The sequence below is a fragment of the Ursus arctos genome, unplaced genomic scaffold, assembly GCF_023065955.2.
Source record: "Ursus arctos isolate Adak ecotype North America unplaced genomic scaffold, UrsArc2.0 scaffold_1, whole genome shotgun sequence".
NCBI lineage: Eukaryota > Metazoa > Chordata > Mammalia > Carnivora > Ursidae > Ursus > Ursus arctos.
In genome coordinates, this window is record NW_026622763.1 from 24,865,881 (window position 1) to 24,887,556 (window position 21,676).

The window sequence follows — 21,676 nt, forward strand, 5'->3', positions numbered from 1 at the left end:
AGAAGTCTTCATCAAACCATGCTGGCACCCTGATCTCAGACTCCCAGACAATGGAACTCTGAGAAATAAATTTCTATTATTCATAAGCCACCCAACTTGTGTGATTCTGTTATAGCAGCACAAAGAGACTAAAACATATCTGTTTAGTAGTGTCAAAAGTTCTTTAATGGTGATGGCATGTGATCTCAGCTTTGCCTTAATGGAAGAACAGAAATTGAAATATAGAGATGGAAATGCGGGTGGAACAAATGGTTTTGACGAAAGCATGGATATAAGAAAGACTAAAATACGCTGGGAAGATAGAGACCTCAGTTTTCAGTTTTCTGGAGGGTAGACCATGCATAAATGGTGGAAGTACTTCATAATGATAGTAACATAGCTAACCCCTTTTGAGCATATCTTAGGAACCAGACACTAAAATGCCTGCTTTACATTTATTAGTTTATTCACAACATATCTACTAATCAGGTGCTAATATTACCCACATTTTTTAGATAAGAAAATGAACTTATATAGAATTTAAGTAACTTGCTTAAGATCAGATAGCCACTAATTGAAAAGAACTGAATTCAAACTCAGAGCTTGCAGTAGCTGAGAAAATACATTGAGCAAAGACTACATACACTGGTCATTGAATGTCAAGATGATAAACTTATTTTTAATTCAGGGTTCAATGGGAAACCAATGTAAATTTTAGAAAGAAAGTATAATGTGATCAAAACTATGGTTTAAAATCAAGCTGGAAATGATACTTAGAATACTTAATGGGTGGGTAGAATATAATGGATGGATACATTTCCCATTGAATTTTTTAAATTGTTTTCCCTTTTACTTTTAAAGTGGTATACTATAATTGTGGAGTACCTGAATGGCTCAGTGGGTTAAGCCTCTGCCTTCGGCTCAGGTCATGATCCCAGGTCCTGGGATCAAACACCCAAATCGGGCTCCCTGCTCAGGGGGGAGTTTGCTTCTCCCTCTGCCCATCCCCCCTCCCCCCCTAGTGTTTGGCTCTCTCTTTCTGTCTCTCTCTCTCAAGTAAATAAATAAATAAAATCTTAAAAAAGATAAAATAGTATAGTATAATTCATATCAGACAGGAAGGTAATAAATATGTAAAAGTCTTATTTACACACTGTCTTGGTGGTAGCATTCTGAGTGAGGTTGGAAAGGAGTTAGGGGAAAGGAAAAGGTATCTTTGTTCCTGTTTAAACTGATGCAGTACATAAAGAAAGAAGGGCCATGTGTGCCAACAGTCCTATTGGAAGCAGACATCATTAGAAGAAATGTAAGCCCCAGAGAATCCTCAGAACGTACTAGGTTCTACATTGTATAAGTAGACACTGTTAGTAATCTTATTTTTAATTATAAAGAAGGCAATCCAAACTTTTTAAGAAAAACTTGCGGACATAGGCATTGGATATCTGGATTACTGACACAGGGATGCTATTTTAATTTCTCAGAAAATAGGTAATAAGAACCTAAAATAGGTGGTATTGAGTTTTTAGATAGAGATGGATTTGTGTAATGAAGTAGAAGTTCTAAATTATGTAGACAAGAAGGGACATGGACTCCAGAATTATGCAGAAATTTTAGAATTGGGTGATGGGGAGAATAATGGTGCTATTAAAATAAACAGGAAAGAAAGTAGAGTCAGCTTTAAGAGATGATGATGAATTTAGTGTTGGCATATTATTACTATAGTGTTGTGCTTTGTAATCTTGTCTTTGGCATCATAAAAACTCATCAGGTAAACTACTTATCCACCTGCATTAACCACAGACTTCTAAACAGTTTGAACTTTTTGTTATTTACAACTTATTAGTGAAATGCAAGTATCTTCTTTTAGAGTATATTTTAATTTGAAATGTTATGGATTGAAAAGTGATGAGCTATACTGTTTCTGAGGAAAAAAGATCATTTTACAAAAACAATTAAGGTCAGTAATATCAAGCCATGCACACAAAAAAAGCTTTCTTCTTTTGCAAATGAACAGCTCTCACAGTTTCTTTGTTCCTTAAAGAGCTGGTCTACCAGAGAAGGAAGTATTTCCCCTATTATCAGGAAAGCCTTACTTGGCACATGTTCAGTGTTCAATAAATGAACGATGCATGGAGGAATGCTTGAATGTGGACTCTCCAATGTCTCTAAACGTATTTTACTGAATTTGCAAATTTAAGAATGATAGCGTATTCCAATTTCAATAAGTAAAATGAAAAAATAATGCACTGTGATTTTTAACCAGGGAAGTGAAAGAAATTTAATTGATAACTGAAGGGTTATATTAGTAAATTTCAAACTCTCAGAGGATAATTCATTCAAATCTTAGGTTATTGGATGAATATTAGAAGTAGCAGATGGTCCAGGGATGTCAATTAACATTAGTTACTGAGAGGTGGCTACTTTTGAATTTCTTCATCATCTTTCCAGTTGTAGGAAATAATAACTATGTTAGCTACAGAAATACTTTTTCCCCTCATTCAGATATGTCCATCTAAATCATAAATCGCTAATAATTGAGTTCAAGATGTAATAGATGTTGGATCATTTGGGATGATGAATCAATCATAAAATTGCCTTTCCATAACTCCTTTTCATAAATAGTTCCTGTTTGAAAGAATGGGTATGTAAAAAAGCCACATTTAATTTTTCCTCAAGAAAGAAAATACTGTCGTAGTATTTGCATGTTTATTTATTCATTTAACAAATTTTTTTTTGAACATGGCTAGTTTCTGTCAGGCACTGCTCTAGATGCTAGGGATATAGCAGATAACAAAACTGTAAAATCTTTGTTTTCATAGAGCTTACATTTTAGTGAAGGAAGCAGACAATAAACAAATAAATACTACTTAATATTGTTTGACAGTGATAAATGCTATGAAGAAAGATAAAGAATTGGTAGTAATTAGGATGCAGGCTGCTCCTTAAAGAGAGTAGTCCAATTCATAATACACCTAAAAGTTTGAAACAAAGAGTTTGAGAGAAAGAATGGGGTCAAGGCTGACTCCAAGGTTTTGGCTTGAACAATTGGGTGAATGGATGGAGGGCGACATATGCCACTGTCAGGGGACAGTATCAAGATTTTGGGACACATAAAGTTTGATATTTCTATTAAATTTCCGACCAAGATATTGAATTGAGTTTGAACACACAAGTGAGTTTGGTATTCAATAAAGAAGTCAGGACTGATGATGAAAACTTATGAGTCTTGGTTTCTAGATGTTTTATAAATCCATGGAAGAGGATGTGTTCTTGATACAAGATGAGGGTACTTAGGAAATCAATAAAGGAAGAGATGTCCAAACAACTGAACATTGGGTCATGCCAAAAATAATAAGGATAATGCAGCAAAATAAACTGAGAAAAAAAAAATTCCCGGTAAGCTAAAAGGAAAACTCTAAAATGTACTACTTTAAAAAGGAAAGTATTCAAAGAGGAGACAAGGATCAGTTGTCTGCTAAGGATTGATAACTGAGTGATTAGGCGAGTGGAGATCACTTATAACCCTGACAGGAGCCGTGCAAGTGAGACATAAGAATGTAAGACCGATTTAAGTGGGTTTAATACAGAAGGGGAGGAAATAGAGAAAGAAGAAAATCCTCTTTGAGTTTTTCTATAAAGGGAAAAGAAAAATGAAGCCAGTAGCTGAAGAGGAATATTGGTTTAAAGAAGTTGTTTTGTATCCTCTTTACAACAAGCTTGTACACTGTTGGGAATGATCCAGCAGAAGTCAAAATACTGATGATTCAAGGAACAGAGAAGACAATTGTATGAGTCTAATTCTTGACTAGGTGAGAGAAGATGGGATTGATGCACAATTGCAGGGATTGGCCTTAGATAGGAGCACAACGTGTTCTTCCATTCAAACAAGAGGAAGGCAGAGTGATTAGTTCTAGATTCAGGTAGGTTGGTAGATTTAATAAAGTTCAGGGTGAGAAAGTTCTCTTAATCAAAAGATGGTATATGAGACTTCTATTTTCTCAAGTAAATATGAAACAAAATCATCATGTTAGAATAAGGAGAAAGGAGGTAGATGTATGAAAATTCATTATCTAGAGGTTGGGGAAAAAAAGGTCCTTTAATGTATTTCACTATTTTTCTGACAGGGCTGCCAAAGGATGTAAGCATACAGCCTATATTTAAGACCCAATTTTCTACTTGGCTTTTAAAAAGACAGATCAGTTCTAAGTACTCAATAGTGATTATATACCAAACGTCTAGCTACTTTACTAGATATATCGTTTGCAATTTAATGGTATGTTGTTCTAAACTTCTAAAGACTATTAAGATATAATTTATCTAATAATTTGGCAAGTATTATCTGTCATAGAAAGCACAGATGGAGGCCCTGTGAGTCCTCGTGCTAAGAAGAAATGTTCACATGCATTTAAAAATAATCGATACAATGAATTTTCTTTTCTCAGAACTAAAATGACTCTAAGCAGCTTGACTCAGAGGAATATGCAGAATATCTGTCATCAAAGTCAAGGGCAAGTATCGACTCTAGGGGGAGGAGCGCCCGAGAGGTATTCTCTAACTGTGGTTATTTCTTTGTTGATTGCTATTGATACAGGGGATGCCTTGAAGGCACTCTGAAAAAAAAACTTTTTTTTGTATTAGAAAGGACAAAACATTCTCTTTTTCCCTTTATTTTTTCCCCGAGGATTCAATAGCTATATACTTCAACTTCCCCAAACAAAGTAATAGAGAAGTTATATATCTATATATCTATTTATATCTATCTCTTGGCCTCATCTTAAAATTAAACAACTTGTAATTTCTATGAATTTAAATGTGCCTCATTTGTTTTTAATTTTCATTATATGTCCAATTTTGACACAAAAAAGGGAGTTAATCGGAAAGCATGTGTGATCTATCATATATTCTAAATTGAGAATTTACTTAATAGTTCTATAGCTATTCCACAAAAAAAATTAAATAGTATGATAGAAATTTATACCTATATGTTGTGCCATTTGTAAAAATAAAGTTTATCAAATTGTCAAATCTAGAGCTTATAAATGTGGCCATGGGATTCTTTACACCCATATAAAGAAGTCCTTAGCTAGACTGCAGTTGTGATGTTAAGTAGTAAAACAAATGGCAGACATGCGTTTTTTTCTGTGTCTGATATTTTCTTACATTCTTGATAAATCCAGGGTGTCATGACACATAAGACACCATAGTTATGTTCTCTGTTTAAGATGTTAAGAAAGGTGCTAGACTGTGAAAGTAATGTCTTCTAGCAAAAAGAAAAAAAAATTAAAAATAAAAAAATTAGGAAGTCAAAAACAAAACAGAAAAACACACATAGAATATTCATAAGTACTTCAGTACCTCAACACGGCATATTCATTAATAGTGTCTGGGTGGAAATAAAGTGTGATATTTAATTTGGGTAATGGAAATTCTATCAGAAATCATTGCCCTGTTCTGTCACGGAATGTGATTTCCAAATAAGTAAAGAGACAGAAAAGATGTAGGATATGAATAGTCCAGGAAATAGAGAAATATGTTCAATGGCCAGGCTAGGTTTTCAAAGGCAGCCTGGGAAGCTCTAGTATTTCTCTCGGACAGAGATTTAGGCAATACCGCCTGACTGCAGGCAGAGTAGCTTGCTCTGCAACTATGTCTGCATAGTAAGCACACTACGATTATATGTTTATCCAAGGAGGGCCTTGGGGGGAGGGCTCATTTGTGAGATTATGCACATCTTCCCAAGCCACTCCAATGTCAAAACTACAGTAAAGGTAGCATGAGCCCTGAATAACAGGATAAAACTAGTAAAATACCTCACTGGTTTTTTTTAAAATCTCTTCCAGCCTTTTGACATTCCTTTTATTAATTCTCAAAATCCCAGTCCCCTATTCTGCTTCCTGAATGTTCATAAAATTGCTTAAAGCAGCTAAAAAAAAAAAAAAAATTACCAAGCATTACTCTGTTCTAGGCAACTGAGCTACTTCTCTGCCATTCACTGTTTACCATAGTGTCTATCATTTCCTCCGTGCATACTTGACTGAGTAAAGAACAACAAATCTGGGTTACTATGATTATGGTCCACTAGGCTCACTCCTGCCTCACAGTCTCATATACCATCATGTCATCAAATGCCATTCTCAGTTATGCCTCAATAAAATGACAAATTGTGCAAGAACTAGACCTTTGGACTACCTAAAATTGTAAAAAAAAAAAAAAAAAAAAACCAAACCTATGAATAGTGAATCTTTGCATGTCAGGACATAATCACCTATCATTCTGCAGGAAGCCATTCTTAGCCAGATGGTATACTGAAACAGATCTGATCCACTAGTCTCATATATTATCAAGGTTACTAAGACTTAATATGTCACCCTTCCTAAGAATACTCATATTTTAATATGGAGTGCTTTTTAAAAAAGGAGAAAAAAAATAAGACAAGGCAATTATATTGTAGTTACTGAATTTCAAGTGGCTGCAGAGACTATGATAGTCTAAACAAGGAATTCTTCCTCCTCTACATAGGCACCTGCTTATTCTCCCCACAAGCAGAACCAGCCCTGGCAGAAAACCATGAATGATTCCTCTGCCTTCTCCCCCCCCCCCTTTTTTTTTTTTTTAAGATTTTACTTATTTATTTGTCAGAGAAAGTGAGCACAAGCAGGGAGAACAGCAGGCAGAGGGAGAAACCAGACCTCCCTGCTGAGCAGGGAGCCCTATGCGGGGCTCCATCCCAGGACTCTGGGATCATAATCTGAGCCAAAGGCAGCTGTTTAATTGACTGGGCCACCCAGGCACCCTCCTCTACCTTCTAAAAGAAAATTTAAAATATACATTAGATAATAATAGAGTTCGAGGTTAGATGTAGGAGCCATAGGGAATTATATTTTGTCTTCTTTCTTGCTTTTTAAGAATTACAGCAAAGAAAACAGTGAGTGGTAAGGACACATTCCCTAGCATCATCTAGGGTTGTGCTTCCAGGGATTATATGGGGATTATGATTTGTATTTCTTACACCTAGGAGTTCCATTGCCTAAATGGTCTCCCCATCGTTCCAATAGTGAATGGCACAGTATAAACTGTAATAGAATCCTGAAGTTATTTAATGGGCTCTCTTCTCTCACTACTCTAGTTGCTACATGGCAAAGAGTACACGCTCTCTCTCTCATGGTGCCACTTACTGCAGTGCCTCTGCACTGATGAGCATATAATTATTTAGTGCTCTTTATTCTGGGACTGCCTTAGTGCAATCAGTAGAGTCCTATTGGTCCTGCAGAATTGTAAACTGGGTTAAGTGCCTGCCTTCAGCAAGTGGTTAGGAGACTGAAAAGTACAGTCCAATGAACCTGAATTTATCAGGAGTAAAACTGGCAACAGTTCATAAGTTAGACACCCTTGGCCATTACTTTCATTTTTACAGGTTCTGCAAAAGCCCACTTTTAGCTCTGGCTGCTTACATTTAATGCATATCTCTACATCAAAATTGGTCTAAATCAGTTAAAAGAAGGTAAGTTAAATTTTAAAAAAAAGAAAAACTTTTCATTTTCAGATTTGACAACTCTCTAGAACTCTAATCTCAAAAAAAAAAAAAGTAAAAACATATGCAGGAAGCTTAACTGGATACACACAGATATTTAAATGATTATTTTTAAAACATTTTTTTCAAATGAGAAATCCTAATGTTTCATTCAAAAATTACTTTTAATGTGTGTCCCATTCCAGTTATGAACACTCCACTGTGTCATTCATATTCCAGTATGTCTCCTCTTACACAGTATTATCAAGTACTATTGAAAATTGTTTTTAAATGTACATTGTAAATTTTCTTCCATTTGGAAATTATTTATTTTGATACCAAATGGCTAGTTGGACTAGATTACCTTTGAGTTTCTCCTAACCCTGAATGATTGATTCTGCATTTCAGTAGTCAGGTTAATTTTATGAAGGGTAGAGAAGAAAGGAATTTGTCTGCATTGCATGAATTAACAGGAATGAAAAGACCTCCTGCCTAACATTAATTTCTTCCCCCATTTGCCACAGGGTCTAAAATCCTCTCCCCCTTATTATAGTTATTTCTTAAAGGTACTCTTTAGGCTTGTGAATTTTACTTGGATTCAGACATTATGTTACAAAAGAGAGAGAATCGATTAACGTAGGTTAATTTACCTTATTACTATCAATTGTTACATTGAAAATAAGACTCCACAGGCACGTTCTGGGGTGAATAGTTGGGGAGTGACCACAATATTATTCCATCCTGAAATTTATAAGCAGCTTCCTAGCCAATTGACTCTGCCACTCTCTGTCTTCACATAAAAGGCTACTTCTCCAAAGAATCTTTTTATTTTCCCATCTATCACCTAGTAAGGCCTTTGCAGAACCCTCCTCTTGAGTCTAGTTCTAGCTTCTCATTTTATTCTTTGGGTTTGATATTTCCTTCTTTCCTGCGTTCTTTTTTTCCTATCTTTCTAAAGACTATAGATCTTTTACACACATCCACTGTTTTGGGCCAGCCCATTCTAATCTCCCATAGTTTCCCACGCTCCCAACTTCTGAGAAGCCTGGAACTCTGGCTTGACTTAGAGAAAAAGTTAGGTTCTAGAGCCCAGTAGGATAGGATTGTAAAGGAAAAAAAAAGTGGGGCCAATCTGAGCAGCCAGGTAACGGAAAGGGGGAATGGCAAAGCCTTAAGACAAATGTAGCTTAATTTAAAATATTTTCCTAGCACCCATCAGTTATGGCAACAATATAGTATGATAAAATTGCCACAAAAAATGTAAGGCTGATGCATTAAATAACATTTTACATAAAACTTCATTAGTTATCAATTTGAGAAAGCTAAAACAAAACTGATAGTTTTTGTTGTGAATTTGTAAAAATATATTGGTTCAAATATCTATGTGACCTTTTGGAACTAGTCAGTATATGTTCTAGACTTGTGCCATTTACTGCATTACCAGCAACTCATTTTTCTAAAACTGTCATGTCCAGGAACATTCCCATAAAAACTATATTTTTTAAACTCTCTAGGCTAATACTGTCATCAAGCCAACCAACAAGAGGTGGAGGCTTTTATATGTTTTATTATCAATTCTAGAGTCATCAAATCTTCTTGATTCAGCATTACATTATCATTACCATCCTTCTCTGGTTACATTCTGTTATTGGCAGATACCTTCTCTGTGTAGAAAGAGAGGAAGTGCTTCTGTATAGGGTTTATCACATTACACCCTCCCTGTATAGCCACAACGATATTGTGTGATCAATAGAAACAGCAAAGAACAAGTCTTCCACTTCTTTAGCCCATCAATATTTTAAATCAGAACTCTCAGTGGTAGGGAAAAAGAACATACAATCTGACTTAATTTTTTCTCAAGGATTGCCCCTGAAACATAAGTAGGCCTTCGTAAACCAAGTCAGCAATTCAAAGAAATAAACTAGGAAGTAGAAACGTTTCTTTCTAATTTGGTATATGAATATGTTTTGTAAACAATTAAACACACTATCTTAGGGAAATCGTTGAAAGTATAGTATGAGGTTATGTGGTAAAGGGAGATAGTTGTGGCAGCTTGCTGAGCAAATCCAATGCTTTGCTCAATCTGTCTTCAAAAAAGAGAATCCCACCCCATGCCTAATTTTCTAATTGCTAATAAAAGGGATGAGGGACATTCATTAATTTATCAAAACAGCATAATTTGACAATCCATAAAATGAAACCAGATCTGAGAAAAGTCAGAAGCAGCTAGATGGAATAGCACGTACAACGTCTCCTCGTATTATTCTTAATTCAGCCCACAAAAAAATCAGCATTATCTTATTGTTACTAGCACATCTCAAGGCTATTTCATTAGCAAATCATCCCTACTTACTGAGTGTTTACTGTAGCCGCATGCTGTGTAGAAACTATAGGATTTATTTGTAGGGACAAGGTAAAAGGAAGACAGTGTTGAAACATGAAATTCAAACACTTAAGAATGGAGCGTTCATTTTAGTAATTTTAACTGGAAAGAGAAGTTCATTCTTTCTTTTTCTTTTCTTTCCTTGTTCCCTTCCTTCCCTCCTGCCTTCCTTGCTTCCACAAATATTCAGCGAGTACCTATGTGTTCCAGGCTATGATCAGATCTCAATAACTAACAATAAACAAAACTGACAAGTTCCATACTCTCATAACACTTCCATTATTCTGGAGAAATCGGATGATAAGCAAATACATAATGAGTTCATTTCAAAAGGTAAGGATATAAAGCAAATAAAAGTGAAAAATCATATAGTGATTGAGTAGGACTGCATAAATAAATAAAATTGGGAAATAAGATAGTGATGAAGAGGGTATACACCATTAAGCAGAATGGTCAGCAAAGGTCATTCTGAATGTTGCCATTTTAGCTAAGACTTGAGTGATAAGAATGTGAATATCACAGGGAAATAACTGCAGGTAAATAGAACAGCAAGTGGAAAAACCTCAAGGCAAGAGCAATGTGGCTGAAGAAAGACAAGGAAACCAGTATGGCTGGTGAGTGATGAGTAGCAGTAAGTGAGATCAAAAAGGTCAATGATATCACAGCATTAGGTCCTTCTATGTGTTGTGAGAAGTTTGGATTTTATTCTCAGGACAAGTGAAAGTAATTGGGAGATTTTAAGCAAGAGGCTGACATGATTTGGTTTACATTTTAGCAGATCACTTTATTATGCTGAGTATGAATGTTGGTGGGGAAGCAGGAGCTCAAAGAAACCAGTTAGGAATCTACTGCATAGACCAGGAGAGAGATGGGTAATTCAAATCAATTAATCCATTTCCTTTGAACAGGTTTCAAAACTAGAAACTTCCTGTAATGGAAGGAGTTTTATAATGATCAGTGACTGAAATGACTGCTCTGGATTTTTAGGTATGGATCAGTGAATTAAAATGAAAGAAAAATCTATTTCTTCCAAGTCCATAGTACTCTACTATATTTCTAGTGAAAGGGGGCTGCAAAAAGGAAATAAATTCTAAAAGGCCAAAAAAATGATAACTTACCATTTTTGGCTTTGCAAGATCTGTTGTCTGGCTGCATTATGTAGCCCTCCACACAACTGCAGGCATAGGATCCATACGTATTTATGCAGGTCTGGCTGCACGCACCATAGATAGCACATTCATCTTGATCTACAAGGAAAATGGGCATCATTTTTAAGCAGATTTATTATTGGGTATTTTTTTTTTCCTAGAAGAAAACTTTTTTTTTTTCAAATTTTGGAAATAGATAATTATTTTAGAAAGGAAGAACCAAATGCAATAAGTCTTTTCAAAACCAAACTAACTGAAAGTCAAAATTCTATGTTGCTTTAATAGTTACAGAGATAAAAGATCAAACTTAGTATCTAATCTTTGATTTTAAAAGATAATATTAAGGCTAGAAGTGCTTGGATATTTTTACAAAGATGTAAAATGTACTCCAAAGAATATTTGTTGAATGGTTCTAGTGTTTATGACTTTTTCACTATTTTAATAAAGAATTAGTCTGGTAACATGGTTTTCAATGGACAGATGAAGAGTTCTGAGCCCAGCTATGCAAGTCTCCTTCACTAGATCAAAAAGAAGAAACTATTAAGCACTCGTTGAAAAGAAAAATTTCATCCTAAATTTTATCTTAATATCTATGATCCTCCTTCTATTCCTTACATCCTTCCTCTCCTTCCTCCTGAATCTTGTTCAAATCTCTATAAAAAGCAAGTACTTAATGATTTGTAACCAACCAGGAAAAAAAAAAATAGGTCAGCTGCTAACTTGGACACATGTATATTCAGTCTGTCTGTGTACCATGCACTCTACTAATCCCTGAAGAAACAAAAATTGATAACACATGGCTCCTACCTCTAAGTGAAACAAGCTTAGTGAAATATAATTTTAAGTCTATGCATTTCTTTACAATACAGGCAAACTCCATTTATGATAGAAACACAGAGAAGTGAACTTCTCAGAATCAGAGGGAGAATATTAAGTGAAGGCTGCATACTGACTTGGATTTAAAGGATGATTTGGATTTTCTCAGATTCAATAAGAAGGGATAAGATGGAAAGGGGAATTCCAGTTAAAATAGCATGTGAAATAATATTGGGATGACATAGTAGGGATTTCAAAAGTGTCTAAGAGGTCAAGTGGAATAAGGGCAGCTAAGGAGGAAGATAAGGGATGGCACTGGGAAAGTGGTTTGGGGGCCAGATAATGAAGCTATTTGTATGCTAAAGTAAAGGGTTGTACATTATGCATAGGCATTGGGAAAGCATTAATTAAATGAACTATATAATCAAGTTTATATTTTAAAACTAAATAAACACAAATAAAAAATGGATTGGTGACAGTAGAGAAGAGGTCCTAGAAAATTAGTTATGTGCTAATTTCACACAAGAAATTGTATTTTAATGCCATTATATTTTGAACTAAGTCAGTGGTAGGACAGATGGAGAAGAGAGAATAGACTGAAATGTTTAAGAACTAGAAGAGACAACATGTGAAGGCTGGATAGATGGAAATGAATGGTGCTATACTAAAATAAGAATAAGTGGTATAATAAAAATATGTATTTGGTCTTTATCCTGAGTTTCTGGCACAGAGTTCCTAAAGCCCTTGCAATTTTCTGAGCAATAGGAGTGTCTTTTGTTATTTATGAACCTCTTTGGAATATACCTTAGTCTATGACAACGAGGTGACTCAGGATGGGGCCACTAGATAATGCCAGGATGGGGGGGGAGTCCTCACCAGAAAGACCAAACGCATGATTAAAGGGTGGGAACTCTCAGCCCACTCTCTGAACACCAGCTAAGAAAAGAGTTTACTAAGGAAAAGCAAAAATATTCCTGAGTAGTTAAGGGGCCATTTAAATTGGGAAACTATGCATTTGTATGGCATTAATTTGCACTTTTCTCAGATTTCTTTGGCTTCATATAACAGCTTGCATTAGCGGATGGTTTGTTTGAAGTAAGTTGCTTTGGGGAAAAAAAAGGATAGTTTTTGAAGCTAAGTTTACAGTGATAATGAAAGAAATTAAATCTTGCATTTGGTAAAATCTGGCCCCTAGTGGCAGAAATGATTCTTCTCCATTTTCACAGATTTTTCAACTTTAATGTTATTGATTCCTATTTTAGTTTTTCTGACATGCTTATGCTATCCGGGAGAGCAATATGAGTAATGACTTTTTTTGTTCTTGTTGTTCTTCTTAGCCAGAATGCACTGCTATGACATGCTTGTAACTCCACAAAATTGACTGCAAAGGAATAGGCATGTCATTACTTATAATGTGCCTTCTTTCTTCCTCTAAGGACAGAAAATTCCCTGGAAATATGGCTTCAGGAAAGCATAAATGACGCTCAGATCTGGCCATCCAGCGGCGCAGAGAAAGTGAAAAGAGCTCCTCTTTCAGTGGTGACCTCCAGGACTAATTGATGTGTAATTCCTTATTAATGTTCAAAAGAAGATATTGATTATGGGTATTTTTATGGATTTAATTAGGAGACTGGGGAGAAAGAGATCCATGCAAAAGGAGCTAAAAATCCTGACTCCTATAGGACTCAGGGTAAGGGTAGCAAAAGGGTAAGGATGCTGAATAGGTATATTAGCCTCCCCGTGTGAATGAAAAAAGCTCTTTTGAACTGGAAATTGCATGCATGTGTGCATGCATGCAGAAGTACTATTCATATATGGCTGACTTTGGTGTTTATAAGGTGTCAAATGTTGCAAGATCTTCTGATTTTTTTTTTCAGATAGTCTGAACTTTGGTGTGAAATATTCTGATTTTTAAATGTTGGTTTAAAATTGGTGTGAGTCAAATAAATATACCCGTTTGGTCCACCTATTGTCAGACTAAATGGCCTCTGAGTCTAACAAATATTTAATAACAAATGTTTCTATAATATTTGTATTATGCAGAAAACAAACAAACAACAAATGAAAAATTCAAGCCCCAGATGTACATTAAAAAGCAATGAACCTCTACAAGACAGGAATAAGTGCACTCTGCAGACCGGAGCTTTAGTCCCAAGTCTATTACTAAGAAGATGTGTAGGACTTAAGTAAGTCACTTAATTTCTCAGGATCTAGCTTTTCTCACCTCTGTCATTAGAATTTTGAACAATATTCTCTCTGAGGACTCTTTCAACTTTAAGATTCTGTTTCTAGGTAAAAGTAGTAATATTAAAGCAAGGGTTTAAAGCAATTGGCATAGCACCAATTTCTTTGTAAAACAGTCTGTTTATTAGTGGCTGTAGCAATGCAAATATTCTTTGATTTTATATATAGATTCTATATTTTATGTTTTCTCTATATAAATTCTAAATACTATATAAAATAATGTATTATTTGTATTACGGATATATCAGATTTATATACATACACTAACATATATATGATAGAAGTTAATAGAATGGAGAAGTAACCTAGAATTGTTCAGTATGGCAGAGCGGAGTCATTTCAGAGAGTAAACGTGCCGTGGAGCATTCACAGAAGCAAGAATTAAGACATTAAAAATACACATAAATACGTTTATGTTCATTATTGCTATTGATAAAATGCCAACTGCCAGAATTACCAATGCAAAAAAATGGAAAACTTGTAAAGAACGTTGCATGATATTATTAACCCAACTTAGTTAATAACAAATGTCTACTACAGTGCAGCTGTATCACTGGCAGAAAACATCTAGGAAGTTAAAACTGTAAAATCCGATGTTTTCATGGTTAACCCAAACCACTTCCCATTGTTGACATTTCCCGTATTTGGGAATATGGAAATATGGAAATTCATATGGAAATATGAATTGAAAACTGATCGGTAAAAATGCGTATCTGTTACTTAATGTGTATGATTTATGTTGGAGTATCATCTTTTAAATCTCAAGAAACAAAAAAATGTTAGCATAAACACTGTGTGAAGCACATGGTAGGTGCTCAAAGATACTTTATTAATTTCTGTTAACTAAGCTTTTGTAAAAAAAAAATAAATGAATAAACTCACAGGTCATACTTACCTCTACAGCTTCTTCCGTCTTCTTTTACTTCAAATCCATCCTCACAGTAACATCTTGTACTGTTTCTGACCATTGCACATTTATACTGACAATTCAACTGCTGGCAATTGGGTAACAGTTCTGGAGAAGAAAAACAAAGACACTATGTCAATATAACTGTGCACACTTGCATCCTATTTAAATTTAAATATTGCTAATATTTACTCAGGGCATAACCACAATAATATAGTTCTGATTGGTCTCCTTGACAATTTCTGCAATTGGCTGAGAAAACAAATATCTATTCCCTCTAAAATATGTTGGCTTGTATTTGTTCGAAGTATTGTTAACAAAATTTCAGAGGTTCGGTCTTTCACTTTTAGCTTATTATGTACGTTCAAAGTCACAAATCTTTTCAAATTCTGGTAAATTAAATTATTTCAAGAGGAAAAATGTCAACTCAGTGGTTGATTTCAACATTTATGCATTTCTTATCTGACATATCAATTGATTTTCTATCTTTTAAGGATTTGTTTTGATTTATAATCCATGTGTAACCTTCATAACAATCAATGTGAATATATTCCATTTCAATAATTTATCTTTCACTGGTGACAAAATATTAGACAAATACTGGACATAATACATTTCATTATATCTGAACTCTTTCAGAGCAAATACATCATTGAAGCAAAAGTTAGCAAACCCTCAGAGTAGATTAGAATTCAATATGATAAATGGATGAAACAGAGATGAAGTGACAGAAGCATATTCATTGCACAAATAATTTCCAACAGGAATAAGATTTGCTAAACTAGAAAAATATATGGATAAAATGTTTGACTGATTTTGCTGTCTGAAAATAGAGGTATTAATGGGTTGCAACAATCTCTTTTTCCCCTGGGGAGAAAAATAAGGGTTTTGAAGATTAAAGTTAAATGATTCAAAATATATTGATAATGCTACAAGTTTAGTTGGTGCCTCAGAAAAAAAATAAATTCTGATAAAAGTATATGAATGGTCCAATGTCGAAAAGAACAGCCAGAACATTCCAAATGGAAAATTTGCTATTTTGCTATCTAAAGTATTTTCTTAGCCCAATTATTTTTCAACTCTCATGCAATTATTTCATTCATTTTCCCTTCTTAAAACCCCAAATCTTCTTCCTAATGGTAACTCACATATTATGATCTTGCTCCCTACTTTTTGTGAGATAACCGAAGCAAAGAGATTTTCCATAGATTTATGCTTCACATTTACCTACTTCTGCGTATTCTTGTCTTTGCTTTTCAAACTTGGTTGAATTCATAATCAAAGCCTAACTCCATTCCCTGTACACAAATCCCATCCTCTCTCATCTATTCAAGGATATCACTTCAGCTATTCTCTGCTTCCACTCATTATCATTTTTAAAATAATTTATATTAGATAAAACAAGAGCCCATCTCTCTTTAAAAAAAATATTTTATTTATTTATTTGAGAGAGAAAGAGAGAGAGAGTGTGCACAAGCTGGGGAGAAAGACAGAGGGAGAGGAGAAGCAGACTCTCCCTGAGCAGGGAGCCAGACGCAGCGCTCGACCCCAGGACCCTGAGATGATGGCCTGAGCCAAAGGTAGCCGCATAACCTACTGAGCCACCCCCGCGCCCCAAGAGCCCATCTCTTTTTGACAATTAAAAATTTTTGGAATATAGTCATGCGTATTTGTTTACATATTGCCTATGGCTGCTTTTACACTACAAAGGCATAGGTGACTGGTTGCCTCAGGGACCTATGACCCACAAAGCCTAAAGTATTTACTACAGCCCCATACAGAAAGTTTTCTGACCCCATATTAGCTTGTTTTCAGCATCAAACATGCTCTCACTTTTCCCCAACTTAAAAACAAAGAACCTTGACCTCACTTCCTCTACTAGTCATCTTTGCCCAATTTCTCTGTTCCTCTTAAAAACACAATTTACAAAAATAATCCATACCCTTGCTTTTCTTCTCTGTTTCTATATTAAACCCACTCCATCAAGCTTTCACTTCCATTGCTCCACAGAAACTGCTTACATAAATGCCTTTGATGTTGGTAAGTGCTGTGACCTTTTTTCAGTCCTCATCTTACTTGACCTATCAGCAGTATTTGACAGTTACTTACTTTCTGATACACATGCATTGTGTTGCTTCCAGAGCTCCACACTCTTGTGGATACTCAAGTATCATGGCGTCGCCTTTCACTGGAACATAACTGCCAGTACCATAACTTGTTTTCACTCCTCTGATTACAATCAATACGTTTTATTAAATTTCTTTCTCCTTGAAATACCCAGAACAATTTCTGTTTCCTTGACATAAATTCAACCAATATGCAGATCAACTATATCTGATCTGTAAGCTTGTATTTTGGCTCATCGTTAATTATATTCTAATACAATGTTAATATTTGTGTAATGTACAAAGAGTGATAACTTGGTCTGTAAAAATACATTATCAATAAAAAATACAGAATAAATGGTTCCTTGGAAATTATGACATTTTTGCTTTGCATTATGGTACCTATTTACATTTTAGTTTCCCTCACTAGTATCTATAGCTACAAATTATAAACCTAACATACATCAAGTTCTTTAAACATGCAATCTCTTTGAAACCTCATAACAGTCAAACTTGCAGATATTATTGTAACTTACATTTTACAGAGGAGGGAACTGATGGTTAATAATTATCCCAAGATTATACAGCAAATATATATGACAGAACTGTCATTCAAAACAAGGTCTGCCTACAGAGCCTGTTTTTAATAATGCCTCCTATTCCCAATGTACAATATGGTGATGGTGTATTTTATTTTTATTTTTATTTATCATTCTAGGTTTAGTAGTGTGCTATAGATAAAGTGTTTTATAATTTTTATAGGACAAATGAATCAATGAAATAGCTTAATTCTACGATGAGGATTAACACTCTCAGGTGTCATTTCTAGTCCATTAAATTAAACTAGGTCCTAAAGTTAGTTCATTTACATCTTTAAATTAGGTAATTGAGTTGTCATATCTTGTTTGATTATGGTGGAATCAGTCCAAAATTGCCTTGAATATATATGCTACTTTAGTTCAACGTTGATTGAGCACCTAGTCAATGCTAAGCACTCTGCTGGGGTTCTACACATGCAAAATTATTTTAGACAAATTAAGGAATTAACAACATGAGTGTGAAAGTGGGTGGGGTTAGGTGGGAAGGATAACAATGCAAACGAAGTAGGAAAATACATATGCTAAATAAAAATACAAGTGATATGAGCTGGAAAGAGAAGGAGTCTTCCAGAGACTGAAAACAAGAATAGATAATATGGAAAATAGTTGTGAAAAAAGTTAAGTTTAAGCTAAAATTTAGAAGATAAGAAGAGTTCAGTACCCAAAACTTATGAAAGTGCATTCCAGATAAAGAAGACAATATGAGAAAATAGATTAAAAGACAGGAAAGCACAAGAAATACATGCAATGATAAATAACTATGTGTGGCTAAGCCACAGTGTTTGATGTGGCAGGAAATGGTGCTGGAATTGTTGTTTGGAGCCAAGTCAAAGTGGATTAATTCTTAGATTAAGAAGACTTTTCTGTTTTGATAATGAGAGTCATTGCTAGTAATTGAGGACAGAAGTGTTCATTAGTACCTAATAGCAGGGAGAAAGATGAGTGAAATTACGTGAAGGAAGAAAAGCTATCTAAAAAACTAGACATGGCAAAGGCAGAAGTTAAGACTATGAAGATTTACATGAATGGATGGACAAACACTTGGTGAAAGCATAATGACAGTAAGTTAATAGTACCAATAAAATGAATTAAGAATAACAGGAGAACTAGAAGTTTGGAGGAAAATACTAAGTTTCCCTTTGACTGTTTAGTTTCAAATGTTGACAAGAATGGCCAGGAGAAAGTTGAGAATTTGAGTCTAAGAAGAGAAGTCTGGACTGGAGATGTAGCTTTGGAAGTCACAGACGTAAAGTAGGTAATTAAAGCCCGAAAAGAAAAGAATCATCCCTTATAAGGAATATCTATAATACAAATAAGCCCCAGGGAACTTTTACATGTGAAAGGCAAGCAGAAGAGGAACTGTCAACTAAAGAAAATGGAGAAGGAATCAAATATTTAGGTGGGAGAAGCTGAAAAGCTTCAAAAAATCTAAAGAGGAAGAAGAGTTTATGGAAGTTAAGTAGAACAATAAATGTTAAATCTTTAGGAAATATTCTTGGATGAAGCCTAAAAAATGCATTGCATTTTCTAATAGGATCAATTAAGACCTTTAAAAAAGGTTTCAATGGAACAGAGAGGATAGAGAAAAATGTAGTAGTAAGGGGTTGGAACAGAAAGTGGAAATAGGAAAGGTTTCTCATAGAAAATAATTAAATACATTATGAGATAAAGAGAATACAAGTAGGGGTTTTACCTAATTTATTTAGTCTGAACCTTAAGGCAGGCATGTTAGCTCAGTACCTTAAATGTATTATTTTTCTCCATATGATTTCTATAGCCCAATTCCTTGTTTTCCCTCTCAAGTCAAAGTACAAAATCCACAGACCCTTCGTTTCATATTTTTGCTCTCTCTTGAGATCTTGAAATATCTGGAATATGCCTACTGAAAATAGTTACCAATATGGGGATAGTGATGGGAAGAATTAAGGAAAAATGACAGAAAATGGGGAAAAACTGGGTATGAAAGACTGGACCTCATACATGGTTTTGAGTGTTAGGTGGGGTCTAGCAGTTGAAAATAGCAAGAGAGACAAGGGCTACTCAGTTTGTGGTTCATCAAATGAGAACTCGTGTGTATGTTCAAAGAGACTGAAACACGATATCAGGTGAAATGGTAAATAGTGATTCTTCTAACAGATCGTGAAGAATTATGAAGAACTAACAACATGAAAAACAAAATTTAAAATTTGGCTTAACTCTGGGAAACCAATACTAATTACTGCAATGTTTTCTATTTGAGCTGCTTACCATTTATGCTTAATTACATGCAACACTATTATGCTTATGTAGATAATTAAAAATGCATCAGATTAATTTTGTTAGAAAGCTTATTTGGGTAGAAGCGAAATTCTGTACTTGAATTATCAGTCTTCATAGAGTGCTTTACATGATGCATGCTCATTGGTTCATGTAACATTATCACTGGTTTGGATCTTAGATTGAAGTAGGAAGACCACTAGCATCTAAGGTAATGAAATACGCAAGTCTGAATCCAGACTTTTTTTTTTAAGATTTTATTTATTTGACAGAATGAGAGAGAGAGAGAGAGCACAAGCAGGCAGAGTGGCAGGCAGAGGGAGAAGCAAGCTCCCTGCTGAGCAAGGAGCCTGATGCAGGACTTGATCCCAGGACCCTGGGATCATGACCTGAGCGGAAAGCAGACACTTAACAGACTGAGCCACCCAGGCGCCCCTGAATCCAGAAATGTAATATGGTATTTGATCTATATTTCTCAGTGTTATCATAAAAGAAAAGTGTCTTTTTTAATGAAAGGAGAGAAGCTATTATTTCAGGAATCAAATCTAATTCAACTGATGGGGACTCTCCTAACACAGATCCACTCCATTCTGTGGTATTTAAAGAATCTTTCTTATGCTTTTTTTCAAAGTTGTATAGGAGATTATAAAAATCAAATGCAAGTGAACAGCTTACAAGCAATGGGTAACTTTGAGGCACTAAGCTTCTAAGCCATTCTTTAACTTAGAAATAGATTCAAGAAATATATTTCTAGATTTGTATTACTAATAAATAGCAACAGGGATTCTAGAAGGATAGAAAATTATTTCATACTAAATCTCCTATCTCTTTCACCACTTTGTTTCTTTTTCCTGAGTCATAGTAGAGTTAAGGCCTTAAGCACTGGAGCTAGAGTACCTAAGCTCCAAACCTGGTTTTACTAATTTCAGACTATGTGAGTGTGGCAAAAAACTAATGGTCACCAATCCTGTTTCCTCTTCCTGAGCAAATAAAAAGATTAATTTTCCCAGTTGACTTGCATTAGGTTGAAGCCATATATCTGGCTTCTAGAAAATGCAATATATGCAAAATTAGTGAGTGTTACTTTCTGACCTGGGCTCTAAAGCATTCTGACGATAATCTCCTACTCTGTCTTCACTCATTTTCAGCCCTCTGGATGAAAAGAAGTCAGCAGAAGACTCACAGAGCCTTGTGCCAACAGGCCTAAACTGGAGGGGGCCTGAAATCGTAAGCATCCATTGATGACCCTTTTGGATGTTGATATGAGTGAAAATTTGGATTTTTTGTTGCATTCAACCCCTGACGTGCCAGGGTTGTTTTTACATGATATTACGGTGATGCGCAGATGAATTAAGCTCTTTATATGTACTTTTCCTTATCTCTAAAATGGGGATAAATAATAGAAACTACCTCATAGGGTTATTGTGAGGCTTAAATGAGGTAAATCATGCAAAGTTCTTAAAATATTGCCTGACACATGTAATTCTTTGTATTCTTATTTTTTATCATGTTACCATTTAATTTATATCTACTGTCAGTATTCTTGCCATAATTTATATAAGTTTCAAGTAATTTGGAGGTATGTTTCCTTTTATAATAGAAAGATTTTCTCTTTCATGCCTTCAATTTTGGGTGTTACATGACATAGTTCTAATTTTGCCCCCAAATCACTTGTGCATTGTTCAATAACTTTTCATGGAGGTACTTTTATTTTTTTGGTAAATTCTCC

At 34.8% G+C, this 21,676-nt stretch overlaps 1 protein-coding gene across 1 annotated transcript in view; it reads right to left on the minus strand.

Annotated features, from left to right (window-relative positions):
- Positions 1–21,676, minus strand: part of LRP1B (LDL receptor related protein 1B) — a 1,450,575-nt gene that overhangs the window by 946,337 nt on the left and 482,562 nt on the right. Inside the window, exons 4-5 of the mRNA XM_057306380.1 lie at positions 14,976–15,095; positions 10,991–11,119 (exon numbers count right to left, since the gene is read on the minus strand). Coding sequence (XP_057162363.1) covers positions 10,991–11,119; positions 14,976–15,095 — 249 coding nt within the window. The remainder of the gene's footprint in view (positions 1–10,990; positions 11,120–14,975; positions 15,096–21,676) is intronic.